Source organism: Lingula anatina, chromosome 3 (assembly GCF_051362555.1).
Source record: "Lingula anatina isolate TDL-2025a chromosome 3, LinAna3.0, whole genome shotgun sequence".
Classification (NCBI taxonomy): Eukaryota; Metazoa; Brachiopoda; class Lingulata; order Lingulida; family Lingulidae; genus Lingula; species Lingula anatina.
In genome coordinates this window covers 9,278,788-9,295,169 of record NC_141769.1, presented here as the reverse complement: position 1 = coordinate 9,295,169, position 16,382 = coordinate 9,278,788, and the positions used below count along the sequence as shown (strand labels likewise).

Genomic DNA, 16,382 nt, shown 5'->3' with positions numbered 1-16,382 from the left:
GACCTACTTTTCACCATGAACTGAACTTTGTAAATTTTGCTTCCCTTTTATCTGCAAAACTGGCAGAGATAGGTCCATAGTTGCTATTGAACTTGAATAGGAAGTCATATACTGGCAATCTAAATGTGATCTTAAATTTAACCTTTGACCTACTTTTCACCATGAACTGAACTTTGCAAATTTTGCTTCCCTTTTATCTCCAAAACTGGCTTAGATAGGTCCATAGTTACTATTGAACTTGAATAGAAAGTCATATACTGGCAATCTAAATGTGACCTTGAAATTGACCTTTGACCTACTTTTCACCATGAACTGAATTTTGCAAATTTTGCTTCCCTTTTATCTCCAAAACTGGCAGAGATAAGCTCATAGTAACTATTGAACTTGAATAGGAAGTCATGTACTGGCAATCTAAATGTGACCTTAAAATTGACCTTTGACCTACTTTACACCATGAACTGAATTTTGCAAATTTTGCTTTCCTTTTATCTCCAAAACTGGCTGAGATAGGACCATAGTTACTATTGAATTTGAATAGGAAGTCATATACTGGCAATCTAAATGTGACCTTAAAATTGACCTTTGACCTACTTTTCACCATGAACTGAACTTTGCAAATTTTGCTTTCCTTTTATTATGTACAGACACAGATGTGTCTGTACATATAGCCATCATCTGCGTCTGTCGTCGCCGTCGCCGTTGTCGCTGTCGTCGCCGTCGTCGCCGTCGCCGTGCACTTTTACCGATAACACGATAAGTGGAAAACCATTTTGCCTTTTGATTTGAAACTTGCAGAACTGATGAACATTCATAATACGCAGGTCGAGTTCGAAAATCAGCATGATCGGGTCACTTATAGGGAATTTATGCTGTTTTTTCACTTTTTTCAGCATATATGCAGCACCGATAACACGATAAGTGGAAAACCATTTTACCTTTTGGCTTGAAACTTACAGAACTGATGAATATTCATAATACGCAGGTCAAGTTCGAAAATCAGCGTGATTGGGTCATTTTTAGTGAATTTAGGCTATTTTTTCTCTTTTTTCAGCATATATGCAGCACCGATAACACCATAAATGGAAAACCATTTGACCTTTTGGCTTGAAACCTACAGAACTGATGAATATTCATAATACGCATGTCAAGTTCGAAAATCAGCATGATTGGGTCATTTTTAGTGAATTTAGGCTATTTTTTCACTTTTTTTCAGCATTTTTGCAACACTGATAACACAATAAATGAAGAGCTGTTTTACCCTTTGGCTTGAAACTTACAGAACTGATAAATATTCATAATACGCAGGTCAAGTTTGAAAATCAGCACGATCGGGTCACTTATAGGGAATTTATGCTGTTTTTTTTTCACTTTTTTCAGTATATATGCAACACTGATAACACAATATAAGAAAAACAGATTGGCCAATTGTCATTATACTCACAGGAGAGGCCAATCTTACTAAAACGCAGGTTGAGTTTGAAAATCAGCATAATCAGTCCATTATTTTAAAAGGTAATGCTGTTTTTTCACATTTCCTCACATTCAATTCTTAGGCATGTTAACAGTCTCATTATTGAACTAATAAGATACGTAAATGTGTTTGTTTGGCATTTCCTGCATCTTTACAACATTGTTAGTTGATTTTGTAAAAATGATGGTAAACTTGTTATCATGTATTGTGTAATAAAGTGTCAAAAATGGAAATAAACTCATATCATTGCAGTTTGTCAGATGCATTCATCCACTATGTTCAGAATCTCAGAATGGAGGAAGTTGGGCATTTAAAACTGTTCTATTGATACTTTTCCCATCTCATCAATTTTCTTCATTGGTCATATAAAAATGGCAGTAAACTGTTTATTTTGTTTTATGTTTAAAAAGTGTTAAAAATGGAAATAAACCCATTTCAGAACAGTGCTGTATTGTTTACATTTTGGCATTTTCAATATGTGACTTTGAAGTTCCATGGGCCTGAAGGCTTTTGCTAGTCACATTTTCTGAATAACCATGATACTAATATTTTATAATTAAAAATTGATGGTCATTATGCCGTAAAACATTATGTAATATTGCATGAAAATTTGAAGAAACCCCTATTTTGGGCACTGCTCCCATGATGACCATTTAAGGAAAATCATGTCACTTACTGTTCTCAAACTTACAGGAAAGAAACATGGGACTAAAATACAGCTCCAGTAGGCAATGCAGTCTGTTTGGTAAATTTTTCTGGCAATTAAACATTTTTTTGTGAAAATTTAATTTTTCACTTATTGGCATTTTCAAGGTGTGACTTTGAAGTTCCATGATCCTGACGACCTTTGCTTGTCACATTTCCTGAATATCCGTGATACCAATATTTTATAATTAAAAATTGATGGTCATTATGCTGTTAAACATTATGTAATGTTGCATCAAAATTTGAAGAAACCCCTATTTTGGGCACTGCTCCCATGATGACCATTTAACAAAAATCATGTCAATTACTGTTCTCAAACTTACAGGAAAGAAACATGGGTCTAAAATACAGCTTCAGTAGGCAATGCAGTCTGTTTGGTAAATTTTTCTGGCAATTAAACAGTTTTTTGTGAAAATTTAATTTTTCACATATTGACATTTCCAAGGTGCGACTTAGAACCTCCACGGGCTTGAAGACCCGTGCTAGTCACATTTTGTGAAAATCCATGACACTTATATTTTATTATTAAAAATCGATGGTCATTATGCTGTTAAGCATTATGTAATGTTGCATCAAAATAGAAGAAAACACAATTTTTGGTGCTGCTGCCTTGATGACCATTATGGAAAAACCGTGTTACTTATGACTGTCAAACTTTCAAAAAAGAAACACAGGACTAAAATGCAGCCTGAGTTAGAAAAGCAGTCTAATTGGCTTCTTTTTCTGGAAGTTATACATTTTAGTGTTATATTCATTATCTTTTTTGGCATATTCATTGTGGGACTCGGAGCTCCCATGGACATGAAGCCAAATGGTAATCATATTTTCTACATGTCCATCCTATTTATAGTCAATAAACAAAAATTGGTGATAATTATTCTCTAATTTATTATGTAATGTTACATCAAAATTGACAATCTTTTCGCACTGCTACTGCAAACATTATGAAAAGAAAACTGTGCTACTTATTATAATTTTAAACTTACAAGTACGATTTTTAGGATTGGCCTTCAGCTCATGAGAAAACCAGCTCTATTGGATTATCATGTTTATTGTATTTATGCATTTTTTGTGAAATTTTCATTTTTCTCAATCTGGCACTTTCTAAGTATAAACTTGAACTCTGATGGGCCTGAAGCCTTATGCTTTTACTTTTGTCTGTGTTACCTGTTGTGCATAAGTTGATGTTGACTGTGCAGTTAAACATAATGTATTATTGCATCAGGATTGGTATTCTCCTATTTTGGGCATTATGGTTTTGTGCTTTTCTTAAGGTGTGACTTATGGGCCTGAAGACCTTTGAGTGGGTCAGTCTGTAAATTACCCTTGGGTATCACTAGATTAATTTCAGAGTTATAAAGTCATTTGCTTTATAGGCCATTAAATGAGATTACGTAAAGCACACTTGTTGATATTTCCCTGTAAACTCCCAAAGGTAAAGCTCTTTGCTAGATTAATAATAAGGAAGCAGTGATAATTATGCAGGTAAATTTTGTTTAATATTGCAAATAAGTTTTAAATATATATATATATATATATTTATATATATATATATATCAAACTGGAAGATTAAAAGTTTGAATAGCAGCTTCATTGGAATTATATTTACCTCAAGCTCTGCCAAGGAGGTTATATTTTCACCCCTGTTTGTCTGTCATCCACATAACACAAAAAGTTATGGACTGATTTTGCAGAAATTTTCAGGAACTGTCAGAAGTGGGCCAAAGAGGACAATGATTAATTTTTGGTGGTGGTCCGGATCAATAATCAATCAATTATCAATAATAATCAACAATTGCTGCCTTGGCAGAGGTCTGCACTCTCAAAGTGCTTTTCTAGTTTTGTTGTTTTTCTTTATAATTTTTTCTCAAACACTTGCATTTGTGACTTTTAGCTCTACACATTTTCTGTATTTCTACATAAGCAGTTGTATTGTTTTTTATGTCTTTAGACATTATGTAATATTATTTTATGCACTGTCATCATTTTTCAAATATTGAGACTTTCATAATGTGAATTTGAACTCTCATGGTCCTGAAACTGTAATCTTATTGAAGGGGTGGATTGAGACCATCTTCTGGGTCTTCCGGAAGACAGTCAGGTTATTAAGTTTATATTGACTGGTATCTATTTTTTTCTGTTGGAAGACCATCAAAATGGAGGATGGATCAACATAGATACTTTGTAATACTGTCAGAAAATATCTCTGGGTCCGCTCCTGTTATTGACCATGTCACCTGTTGTGCAAGATTAAAATTCAGTGTTGACTGACAGTGCTATTATAAGCATTATTTATTATTGCATCAAAATTGACAAAATGACCTTTTTTGCATCTTTATTTTCTGTTTTTTGTCTGTACATTTGACAGCTTTGCTGCCTTGTCTCCAAAACTGGCTGAGATAGGTCCATAGTTACTATTGAACTTGAATAGGAAGTCATATACTGGCAATCTAAATGTGACCTTAAAATTGACCTTTGACCTACTTTTCACCATGAACTGAATTTTGCAAATTTTGCTTCCCTTTTATCTCCAAAACTGGCAGAGATAGGTCCATAGTTACTATTGAACTTGAATAGGAAGTCATATACTGGCAATTTACTGTGACCTTGAAATTGACCCTTGACCTACCTTACGAAGAACTTAAATTTGATTGTACCATATATATTTTTTGCAATAGTTTTAAAATTCTTGTTGATTGCATTTTTACAGCTTGTCAAGCACAAAACTGGTGGCTGTGTCCCTTATTTTGTGTATGTGGGGGTCTATACGAATGCGCTTGCTCCAGCTGGTGGTACAATATTCGGAGGCGGTATCGCCTCTCTGATCCTCTAGTTTTTTTTTAGTTGAAAATAAAATTACGTTATTAAGCACAATAAACATAAAATATTTACTATACTGTAGTTGACCCAACCTGAGAAATGGCAAAGTACCTAGAGTAGCCCCACACACAGACACACACGTACACACACACATGCATGCACACACACACACACACACACACACACACACACACACACCATGCTTCCTGCCAGCCTGGATTGGGACATTGTGTATTCTTTTTTGATGATGATTTGTGATCTGTTCCAGGAATATGAACGGGTTCTTGACTCAATACGAGATATTATCCTAGCCACTGATCTGGCACATCACCTGGGAATAATCAAAGATCTGGAGGTCATGGCTGAAGGTTTGTAGGCACTCTATCCTTAAGACACAGTATTTATTAACAGCTCCAACTACAGTTTATATTATTTGGTGTCTGTCCTTAAGACACAGTATTTATTAACTGCTCCAACTACAGTTTGTATTATTTGGTTTGATCTCTGGTGCTGTTGATAATAAGAAAAGTGCTCCATGAATAGATGTACTTGTATAGATGTTTTCATTTTAAGTTATTTTTTGTCTGAATAATATTTTGTTAATTATACCAGAAAAAAGTTATTTGAAAACTCTGAAAATCACTAGTTTCATGCCACTAAGTACTTTTTCTGAGTTGATGAAAATATAAAATTATTTAATTTAGATTTTATGAAGTGTTTGAATTTGTTGATAATAAGTGTTTTATTTGTTCTATCAGTGGGGTATAATAAAGACAATATGCGTCATCACGAGCTCCTCCTGTGTCTCCTCATGACAGCCTGTGACTTATCTGACCAAACAAAGTACTGGAAAAACTCACAGAAAATTGCTGTAGGTGTTAATGAAATTTTTTCCCCAAAAATTGTTTATTACTTAGACATGATAAATTGAGACTGTGGGACTTTTTTTTCAAAATGTAAAAAAGTTGAGAGGAAATTTTTTGTATGATATGTATAGACATTGTATGGTCATTTTGTTGATCTTTCTTTGTAATGTACAAACATTTTGGAAGGTCATTTTAAAAAAGTATTAAATAGAAAAAAAACATGCCTGTAAGCAAACTATGTATTTTTTTTTTCAGTTTTGAGAACAGATTTTAATTTTTTTTTAAATTTGCTGAATGTCTTAGAAATATACACTTGGCCAATTTAAGTTTAATGATTTATATTTCAGAGGTTGATATACAAGGAATTCTTCTCCCAGGGTGATCTGGAGCGTGCTCTTGGCAGAGAACCCAGTCCAATGATGGACAGAGAGAGAGCCTGCATTCCAGAACTACAAATAGGCTTCCTTGATGGGATTGCTCTACCTGTTTACAGGTTATTCATACATCATGTGTAGTGTTATAAGTCAGTGACGTTATACCCAGAATTTCAAGACATTTGGAGCCCCTGTAATTCTAGCATCAGACTTGTAAAAGTTTTTTCCAAGCTACGAGTCTGAGCAGACTAGTGAGAATTTATCATTCCATTGTTGATAAATATTATCAAGTACATACTATAATTTTGATTCTGGGTTACTTTTCTCATGGGCTAAAATTTAATTTGGTCGCCATTTCAGTTTGCTGTCAAAACTGTTTCCCTTGGCAGAAGAGGTGCACCAGGCAGTGCTCAGTAACAAGAGACGGTGGAGTAAAGTTGGTGACAAACTCAGGAGACTACAGGACACTGGGGACAGTCCCATTGATGTCTTTAATGTGGATGTGACATTAGAAGAGGAAGAAGTGGAGAATGGCAACCAAAGGTGAAACTATCCTGAGATGGCACCTTTATGTTCTGAAAAGTCATGCTCATTATGATAGGATAGAGGTGTCATAGTACATGTAAATGAACCAAAAAGAAAACTCACTGAAGGAAAGGGATATAGTTCAAGTTAAAGTAGAATGCACTAAAAAGAATCAGCAAAATTCTCTATACTAGTTTTCAGGTTGAGAATTTTGATTTATGACGTGTTTGTAGAGAAAAAGTACAAGAGCATGTCCATAGTGGTGTGCATCATGCAAATAGGAACAGAAGGTTAAGCCTGTTCTTGGTTTATTATCATGACTGAATTAGAATTTGACTGTTGCTGACAATTGGATGGAAGAGGGAGTGTATTCCAAGATACAAAAACAAGGAAATGCAGCTAAGTGACCAGCAACTGGTCCCTGTTCTAGCAAAATGCTAGAATGAGTGTAGAGACATTTGATGGAATGAGTGTAGAGACATTTGATAGAATGATATACTGTGACACATACCTCTAACTTCCCTCTTCTTATTGTGTTTGTGTATTTTTCCAAATACTGTGTATTTGTCATTAGGTTTGAAATTGGCACACTGCCTAGAAGAGATACTTACTTTGCAATTAACAGTGTGTGAGATACAGTTCACGGGTAGGAAGTTTGATTTTAAAATGTTGGAACAAGCAAGTAGAATTTCAAAGAAATCAATTAAAATAACTAAATGCACTTTTTGAATGTGTTGGACTGAACTTCAGTTGCAGTATATGCATTATTAAATAATTGTTGAACTAAACATTTTTTAACTGTGTTAATATAGTAAAAATGTGTTAATAAGTAGTACACATGCATTGTAAGATGTTGGTTTAGTTCAACTTCTCTGTGATGAATAGACAATTGCAGACATTTAGAAAATGTACTAATATTATAGTTATTATGGCACATTACCACTCATTGTGGTTAAATACAATTTACTCAAGGCTTTTTGTCTCCTATGTGGTGTCAAAATAGAATGCAGAACAAATTATTTTTATCTTATTATTGAGAACTTATTTTAAACATACATTTTAAAACTATTTTTCTTTTGACATTGCATATTTGTTGCCCCTGCTGTATTTAATGATATGAATTTATTTAGTGCATGTTACACTCCGTCTATTCAGTTTACATATACAGCCTTATTTGCTGCTGGGTTGAGGCACCATTAACAGTGTCACATACAAAACATATTTAACTGGCTCATTAGATATTGTTAAAAAGGCCACCCTTGCAACTTCCCAAAATAAAATCAGCATCTTTTTCTAAATCTGACGGTTTTATCAGTGTACTAGCATTAATATATACTTCCCTTCATAATTAACAGAAGGTTTAAATTGTGGTATTCAGATTATCGAATATCTGCAAAAAAGATTGTTCACAGTGTAAAAAAATGTACCCCCCCTGCTAAGGTTTTCTTAGCTAACATGTTTTGTCTGTTTTACCTCATTAAAAATATTGATTAGCAAGCAATCACTGCACAATGTTCTGTGGCTCAGGGAAAAGATATTCACGCTCTTGGCTGCTCTGAGATTCACTTTTACTGTATAGCATTGTTATTTGTCTTTATAGTTCGTAGTATTCACTATTATGATTTGTTATCAAAGGGTTTTAGTTTGTTATTAGCACTGCTTACATGGATAGTTTGTCTCTTTTTAGCTGATATGAAATTATGACCAGACATCAAAATTCTTTTTCTCCATTAAGATGATGATGTTGACTTGTGTTCATAAATTTTTTTTTTTTTTTTTTTTTTTTTTGTTATCATGACTATAGATTTTTTTTCTGTGGCATGTGGAGGTGCACAATACCTTATATAGAAAATGGGCAGGAAGAACTGCTTAATAGCCCTTGATATCAATGGCACATCTATGGAAATAGGCTCTAAATTGTATTTTGGGCTGTGAGCTAAAAGGTAATGGAATGTTCTCACCTGTAGCCCCTTAAACTAGTGTCAGGGCACCTGCCCCTCCTGTGATACCCCCTTCAGCTTAACACTCAAAGCTATCCGCTTAACACACATACTAGTAGGGTCTTACTGATTATTTACCAAAGTGTTGAATGTGTTAGATCAACTTGATGCACCCACAATGTCACAGAGAAAATTTTCTGTAGTGGATTGATTGACAGAAAGTGGGGTTTTGTGTCCTCTACCTTTGCATAGACATTTTTTAATGATTTAAATGAAGTAGGATGACAAAAAGAATCTTACAGTTTAAAGATCTTGTACATATATAAGAAAATTAATATGTCCTAGGCACAAAAGATTAGTAGGGACCAAGAAAGTCAAAAAGAAGGTAATTAAGTAGTTACTTACAAAGAGGCAACTTTATAGAAATGCTGGGAGGGGGGAGGGATGCCTACTGTTATTTCTTTTAATTTTTATTTATTTATTTTTTTTTTTTTGGGGGGGGGGGGTGGAGTTAAATCATGAAGATGACAGTTGTTTTTAAATTGAGTGCATGTTGGTATCATTTGTAGAACTGACTGTAATTTACACTTATGTGGTTTGTGTTGTTTATTTCTCTTTAATTATATAGGAAGATGATTGCACTATCGAATTCCTCCCATTTGGATTTCTTCTGTATCAGTCTCATATAACATTCTTTTTACCAGTGTCACTTTAAGTCCATTCAAACATTTTATAAATCACTGTTAGGAATGGGCATTTTAATTTTTTAACAATGGAAAGGTTTTTCACTTACTTGGGACAAGATATTTGTATGAATTTTCCTCCACTTTGTCTAGATAAAATTTGTTTTTGTTTTTTGCTGTTGCATTTGTTATAACTTGCTCTATTTCTTAATAATGTCTCATGGTTGTACACTTGTGATATCAAAGATTGATAGCAGTTTGGTTGATAAGAACTGTTTTTTAATCGTTCTTTATTATATAATTATAAGACTGTACATTACAATGAATAAATGTAACTTTCCCTTGTTAGTTCAAGTGTGATAGCATGCATTTAATTTTTTTTTTTTTTTTTTTTGAAGTCCTGGGTGCTGTTTTACTCATGATCTAATTGTATTGAAAAAGTAACATGAAAGAGAAAAAAATGAAAACAATAACACACATTTCCTCATGATATCCTTTGGCTATAAATAACTTTTATATTTTCAAATTAATACTTGCACAAAATTATAGTTGATGTTTAGATCATGACAAGTCACACTACATAATTAGTAGCCTCACTTTCAACAGTAACATACTACTGGATGTGAAAACCAATTTATTCTTCATTCTGAATATTTTTTTACATAATATCACTTAATGCATGGATTTTAAATAATTTTTCAGTAGAAGACTTTAAAAAATCTCTGAAGATGGCTAGTTGTACAACTGATAAACCTGTTTGGCTCCCTTAAATCTCAATATCATAAAAGAAAGTATAATATTTTTTTTACTATTTGTTCTTTGCTTTTCTAATTTCCCCAAGCAGTGTAACCAATGCTGAAAATGCTGAAAATAAAGTGTTTACACTTTTCAAGCTGTTTTGATCATTAAAACTACCTAAATTAGTATATTTTGACCATTTCAAAAAATCGAAACGAGATTGTCAGTCGCAAAATCTTCCTTGAAGAGCATTGTTTACAGTGTTTCTTTTGATGCGTCGCTTGAATTCTGTTTTGAGCCTGCATGAAAAGAAGTACCCACTTGTATACAAGATTTGACCAACACAGCTAATGAACTTCAAAATTATGTGAATAAAAAGAGATAGACCAGGAAGACCAGTTTCACAAAAGGTCTTTAATTTTAGGTCGAATTTTTCTTGGTCCTTTAAAAAGGCCATCTAATTGATTTAAAATAGAAGCCATTTCTTTATCTACCGGTACATGTTACAGGATTCCTTTTTTTTTTAAACCATTTCCTGGACTGAAAATGTCCTTAATTATGTGAAACATCCTCACAAAAGTCAGCACTGACAAGGACGCTAATAAGAACAATAATGAAATACCTGCTTCCCATAACATGAAAGGAAATGATATATATTTGTTGGCTTAAATAATGTATTGCTAGGATAATTTGAGGTATATATGACTGTAAATTAATCCAGTATTTACTACTTATTAAGAAATCTTACTGGTATCTCTACATAAATGAAATAAAAATGGCACACTGACGACAGAAAAAAAGGTTATACATGTATAAATATAAGGATATAAAATGGCACACTCACTATGAGATTGTCCTAGTACATCGTGACACAATTCCTACCTGCAGAAACCTGAACAACTACAACATTAACAATTTGATTTGGATTAGAAAAACAACATGAAAAATTAGCAAGCAATGGCTTTCTTGCAGTTGTGGAATATTTGAAAAGAGAACCACTTATTTGGAGCAATGATTCAAATGTTCAGAATACCATCACATAGTAATGTCCCATTTTCAAACATCATATAATATTGTAACACAGACTAAGAACAATGAGTTTAAAATAAAAGAGAATTGACAACAAACAATCATGTACTTAATTAGTTACACTCTAAAAATATAAATGCTCTCCTAAAGACAGTTTACACTGGCCATACTTTTTCATGTATGAACCTGGTAAAAACTGACTTGGCTTTACCAGCAGTGAACAATTTTTTTCCAAATATACCAGTAACATGCTGTGCTCTCAGTCCTTCCAACAGATATATTCTTTCAGGACCTAAGACTAGCATACTTATATATATAGTGAATGGCAAATATATAAATTTAGCTGAAAATTAAAAATGAACACTAATAATAATAATAAAATTGCTCCCCTCAATAAGTTATTGATTTTGGCTATAAAAGTTTGTTAATTAGCAAAAAATGCTAGGATATATCCCAGCTTAATTAGCTGACATTGCTCTAATTACTCTTCTGTTTTTTGGATGAGGGCTCAACAGATTTCTCCTCCAGCAACTTGTTATGTAGGGTCATAAGGCCTTTGAAGTATTTGACCGTTTTCACCTTCAACTCCAACGTGGCATCCTCATCGCAGACAAAGATTGTTTTGGGGTGCATCTGGAAAGCTGACACTGTCCACATGTGACTGACTCCTTCCTCAATTGCTTTGTATAAAGCATAGGACTTGTGAGCACCTGTGATCAGGATCATCACCTGGAGTAAAGTGGAGGTTAGTTATTTAGGCAGTAATGAGGTAAAATATGTTAAGCTGTATAAAGTAAAGATATAAGTACTATGTTGGTATACTTAGAGCACCCTTAATTGCAAGTGGACATTACAGTAAAAGTCAAACGTCCATGTTACAATATTAATTGTGACATAATATTAAGCGATAGAAGTCAATTGGAAAGTGTTTCCTATTTATCTCTCTCTCTTCTCCTTAACCCACACACACACACACACACACACACACACACACACACACACCATTACAAAAATACACACAACACATATACTGGCACAGACATAGTTATCTCCATGCATTTCAGAGACACCACATTACCTCTCTAGCATCCATGACAGTGCCAACTCCCACAGTCAGAGCCTCAGTGGGGACCTGGCTGATGTCTCCGCCAAAGAAACGGGCGTTGGCCTCCACTGTGTCCTGGTTCAGAGTTTTCACACGTGTACGTGAGACCAGACTGGAGCCTGGCTCATTGAAGGCTATGTGGCCGTCTGGTCCAATACCTGTACAGAAAAATTGTTTTATCACTAAAAATAGTCTAAAACCTGTACAATAAAATTATTTATCTCAAATAATGATCTTAAATGAAATGACCATTTATGAAAGTATTCTTTTAACTTATAGTTATCTGATAATAAATAAGGCTTTAAATGTTTCTTGAAAATGGGTCTTTTATAATCGCATAATATTTTACATGAGTTTTTAATTTGTAATATAAAATGTCTTAAGATGGCCCCAAATTAAGTGATTTAGTATTTTTTGTACACATTTGTCATTTTTATCATATATTAACTATCATAACTCCCAATCTGATGCACAAATTAATTCTAGAACAGACAAAGAAAGTAAATGCAGCCAAAATGAGACAAACTTTGGTACTAAGTGTGAAAATCAGAATGCAATCTTGTGACCCATAAACAATTTACCTCCCCTCCCCCCTCCACATCTCCATAATTTGCATCTCATCCCCAAACCTAACATATGAAATATTAAAGTCTTCTCAGGTCTTAAGGTCCCAGAACCTTACCTCCCATGAATAACTCGATTCCCCCTGCCTTTTTAATCTCCTCCTCAAAATGCTCACATTCCGCCACCTTATCCTCTGCGTTCCCATCTAGAAGGTGGGCGTTCTCAGGAAGTATGTCAATGTGTTTGAAGAAATTGTGCCACATAAAGGAATGGTAGCTTTCTGGATGATTTCTGGGCAGAGCTGCAATTTACCAAAAGAAATACTTCAGCATCAAGTTGTTCAAGCTTGTGACATCATTTAGATAGTCTTAAAATATGAAATTTATTGATTTAAAAATAACAACCCTCCTATATATACAACCCTCCTATGTATGTATGTGTATATATATATATATATATATATATATATATATATATATATATATATATATATATATATATATATATATATATATATATATAATACTACATTTTCAATTTTATCTTTCTTGGAAAATAATAAGAAATGTTAATGTATGTTTAAACAATACAACAAAAGTATACCTTAATATTATCATAATCCATGTGTAGTGTATTTGGGTATAATAATCATCTGTAAACTATACAATCTATCTTACCTACATACTCATCCATGTTAAAAGTTTTGACATATTTGAAAGAAAGTTCTCCTTTCTTGTAAAATTCTATTAGCTTTTTATATGTTCCCAGAGGAGTGCTGCCTGAAATTTACAAAAGATATAATGTACTCTCTCTCTCTCCCTCTCTCTCTCTCTCACTTTAAAAACTGAATCAATAAGCAATAAATTTCTAACAAAATATTCTGAACCACTTGCAGTTTATATTTTAATAATTTTAATGCTACTGTGCAGACTTAAAATATTGTGTGATAATTTTTGAAATGTTTCATTTCTTCAGTCTGATATTTTACATTTTACTGTTAATGTAGCTAGACAAGTTCTGAATTCTCATCTCAAGATGTCTAATTACTTTATGGACATTATGATAAGATAACTGAAGCAAGAGATTAACATTATAGACCAATTTCCAGTGGACACACCATATCCTAAGTGAATGCTTCAACTGGTGTACATTTTATCTCCACTTATATAACTGTCAACACACTTGAAGTCTCTTTGGTGCCCTTTAAGTTTGAGCTGTGACATTGCAGGCATAGGGGTTTACACATAAATTGTTCTATTTATAAAATGTTGGATCACATGATCCATGACCTTTGAATTCAGCAAGACTTGTATACCTACCTTTGTTCAGTCATCATTTGTCCCAAATAATTCAGTGCATTTCTCATCCCTTCTAACTATTTTATCTGACTAGATTAAAGTTAACAATCAAGAATTGAAAAAGTTTGTGTATTTTTTATCACATATAATCAAAACAGACGTAATGTTTTATTGTGCTAAATTTCTACTTTTCTTACTACTTATTTAAGCCTCACACTTAATACAAATTAAGGATGCATACAGAACAAGATGATCTGTGGACTAACAGATTTGTGGAACAAATATGCCCGGTCCACTTGAAAACATGCCATGTAATCCCCAAAAAGATACTCAACAGATTTCCCACAGAGTATAAATTAAGCGGTAAGCATTCAAATGGGTCAGACTCAGACATACATATTTGATCCACAATCTGTTAGTCTGCAGTTGTGAATGCGACCTTTGTATTCATTTTTTTTTCTTCCTTTTTTTTTTTTTTTTTTTTTTGTAAAATGAAGAAGCTTAATGCTACCAATGTACCAAATGGACTCTGCATCATGAGCCTGTACTTACTAGCACAGGTGCTAATTTCCATATAGGCTACCTGAAGAGCTGGGACCCCTCTGGCACTAATCTTTACTGTTACCAAATTAAATTCACCCCTACCTTGTTTATAACCTAATCTTAAAATAGAAACCCACTTCAGAATCAGGAATATCAAATATCATAAGCTTTTATGCTTCTTAACTGGCTTCTTAAAATAGATACCCACTACAGATTCATGATTTTATGTTCCTTTTTTATTTGGGGAAGTATCAGGATTGTTCTTAAGCACTATTTTCATCAAATGAATTTGCACTGGTTATGTCAAGTACTTTTGGGAGAGGCCACCCCAAGCAGTGGCTTCACTGTAACTGATAGCATTTTGCTACTTAGTCTAGAAATAAAACAAAATTATTCCTTGGAATTCTATCACAAGTTTCATGAATGAGGTACACCTAGTCTTAAACAATCTTTAAACATACATTAATTTGTTACTATTTTTTTATTTATTTATTTATTTATTTATTCATTTATTTATTTGCTAAATTATTTTTATTTTGTGAACATTATTAAGCACATAAGAAATGGTACTGGTATACAACAGATTTTTTGTTTCCATAAAGGACATGCATGGACAATCTTAGAACAAACACAAAGTCAAAAAATCATCTAACCACAATAACCATCCAACTTCACCAACTTATCATAAAGTAGTATAATATCAATATGACTTAGGATAAGAAAGCTTCACCAGGGATTCCACACACCCACAATAATGTTACAGAAACACCCAGAAATGGCAAAAAACGATTACCTGTTGGAAGTCCAAGTGTAAAATAGTTATCTGGACCTGGCTCAAAGTCCAGTATCCTCCTTTTTATATATCTAGCAGCCCACTCACTAACTTTGTCATAATTGTCTAATATAACCAACCTCATCTGAAAAGTAAGAGTACCAGTAGATGAAAGTGTCTGGAGTTCAAAGTCCAAATTCATCATTTCTTGATATAATTTATCCATTCATTTACCCTAAACCACAATTCAATTTTAAATTTTACTACATACACATAAGTATGGATACTCATGTTTTTACTAAGCCTACGCGTCATAGGAAAATGGTAACAAATGATAAGTGGTTAAAAGGTACTAATAAAGCAACTAATAGTCTGGTAACAATGAAGTCCCACTTTAAGAAATGTGTCCTCATTTCACCTACTGGACATTTTCAGATAAACAAGAAGTAAAACTGCCACGGTAACGCATCTCACAAGGCCATCGTAACAATAACATTAGAATTTAAGGTAGATGCGGAACAAAGGCTTTTGTTGTAAACAGATACTGTATTTGACGGGAGCCGAGGACAAATGTAATTTAATGCAAATCTTTCTCTAGTGTTTCAACCAGTAGTGTTAAATATTTCTACAAAAAACGTTTAATACTCACAATGAATTTCAAGTTCCTCTGTCTCTGTATAGCACCTTGAAGTCTTAACTGGAGATAAATATGCGAGATGTAAAAGTAAACTGACTCAGCGACGATCAGCTGTCTGCTACGACCTTGACCCTGACTGTGAGTTAGTTTCGCAGATTTAACGACAGTTCAAAATTACCAACTTAATCCCATGGGCAACAACAGAAAAGGCTGTATTAACCGTAATAATGTACCCTTTTAGACGATACAGTATACATAGTATGTACCTCTTTCTTTCGTAAAGCTAGCATTTATCTAGGCTTTTGCAACATT

At 33.4% G+C, this 16,382-nt stretch overlaps 2 protein-coding genes across 9 annotated transcripts in view; one reads left to right on the top strand and one right to left on the bottom strand.

Annotated features, from left to right (window-relative positions):
- Positions 1-9,744, top strand: part of LOC106174478 (cGMP-dependent 3',5'-cyclic phosphodiesterase) — a 71,613-nt gene extending 61,869 nt beyond the window's left edge. For all 8 annotated transcript variants that reach the window (XM_087010134.1, XM_087010132.1, XM_087010131.1 and 5 more), the window contains 4 exons: positions 5,265-5,364; positions 5,755-5,867; positions 6,210-6,355; positions 6,597-9,744. In XM_087010134.1, the coding sequence (XP_086866260.1) occupies positions 5,265-5,364; positions 5,755-5,867; positions 6,210-6,355; positions 6,597-6,783 (546 nt within the window). In that variant the 3' untranslated portion in view covers positions 6,784-9,744. The remainder of the gene's footprint in view (positions 1-5,264; positions 5,365-5,754; positions 5,868-6,209; positions 6,356-6,596) is intronic.
- LOC106158100 (glucosamine-6-phosphate deaminase 1-like) lies at positions 9,200-16,231 on the bottom strand. The gene is made up of 6 exons (XM_013533970.2): positions 16,083-16,231; positions 15,455-15,578; positions 13,498-13,599; positions 12,939-13,121; positions 12,230-12,414; positions 9,200-11,880 (listed from the first exon to the last, which is right to left on the bottom strand). Exons 2-6 carry the CDS (start codon positions 15,576-15,578, stop codon positions 11,629-11,631), a joined length of 846 nt encoding a protein of 281 aa, XP_013389424.2. The 5' UTR covers positions 16,083-16,231; the 3' UTR covers positions 9,200-11,628.
- Between the last annotated feature and the right edge of the window lie 151 nt (positions 16,232-16,382).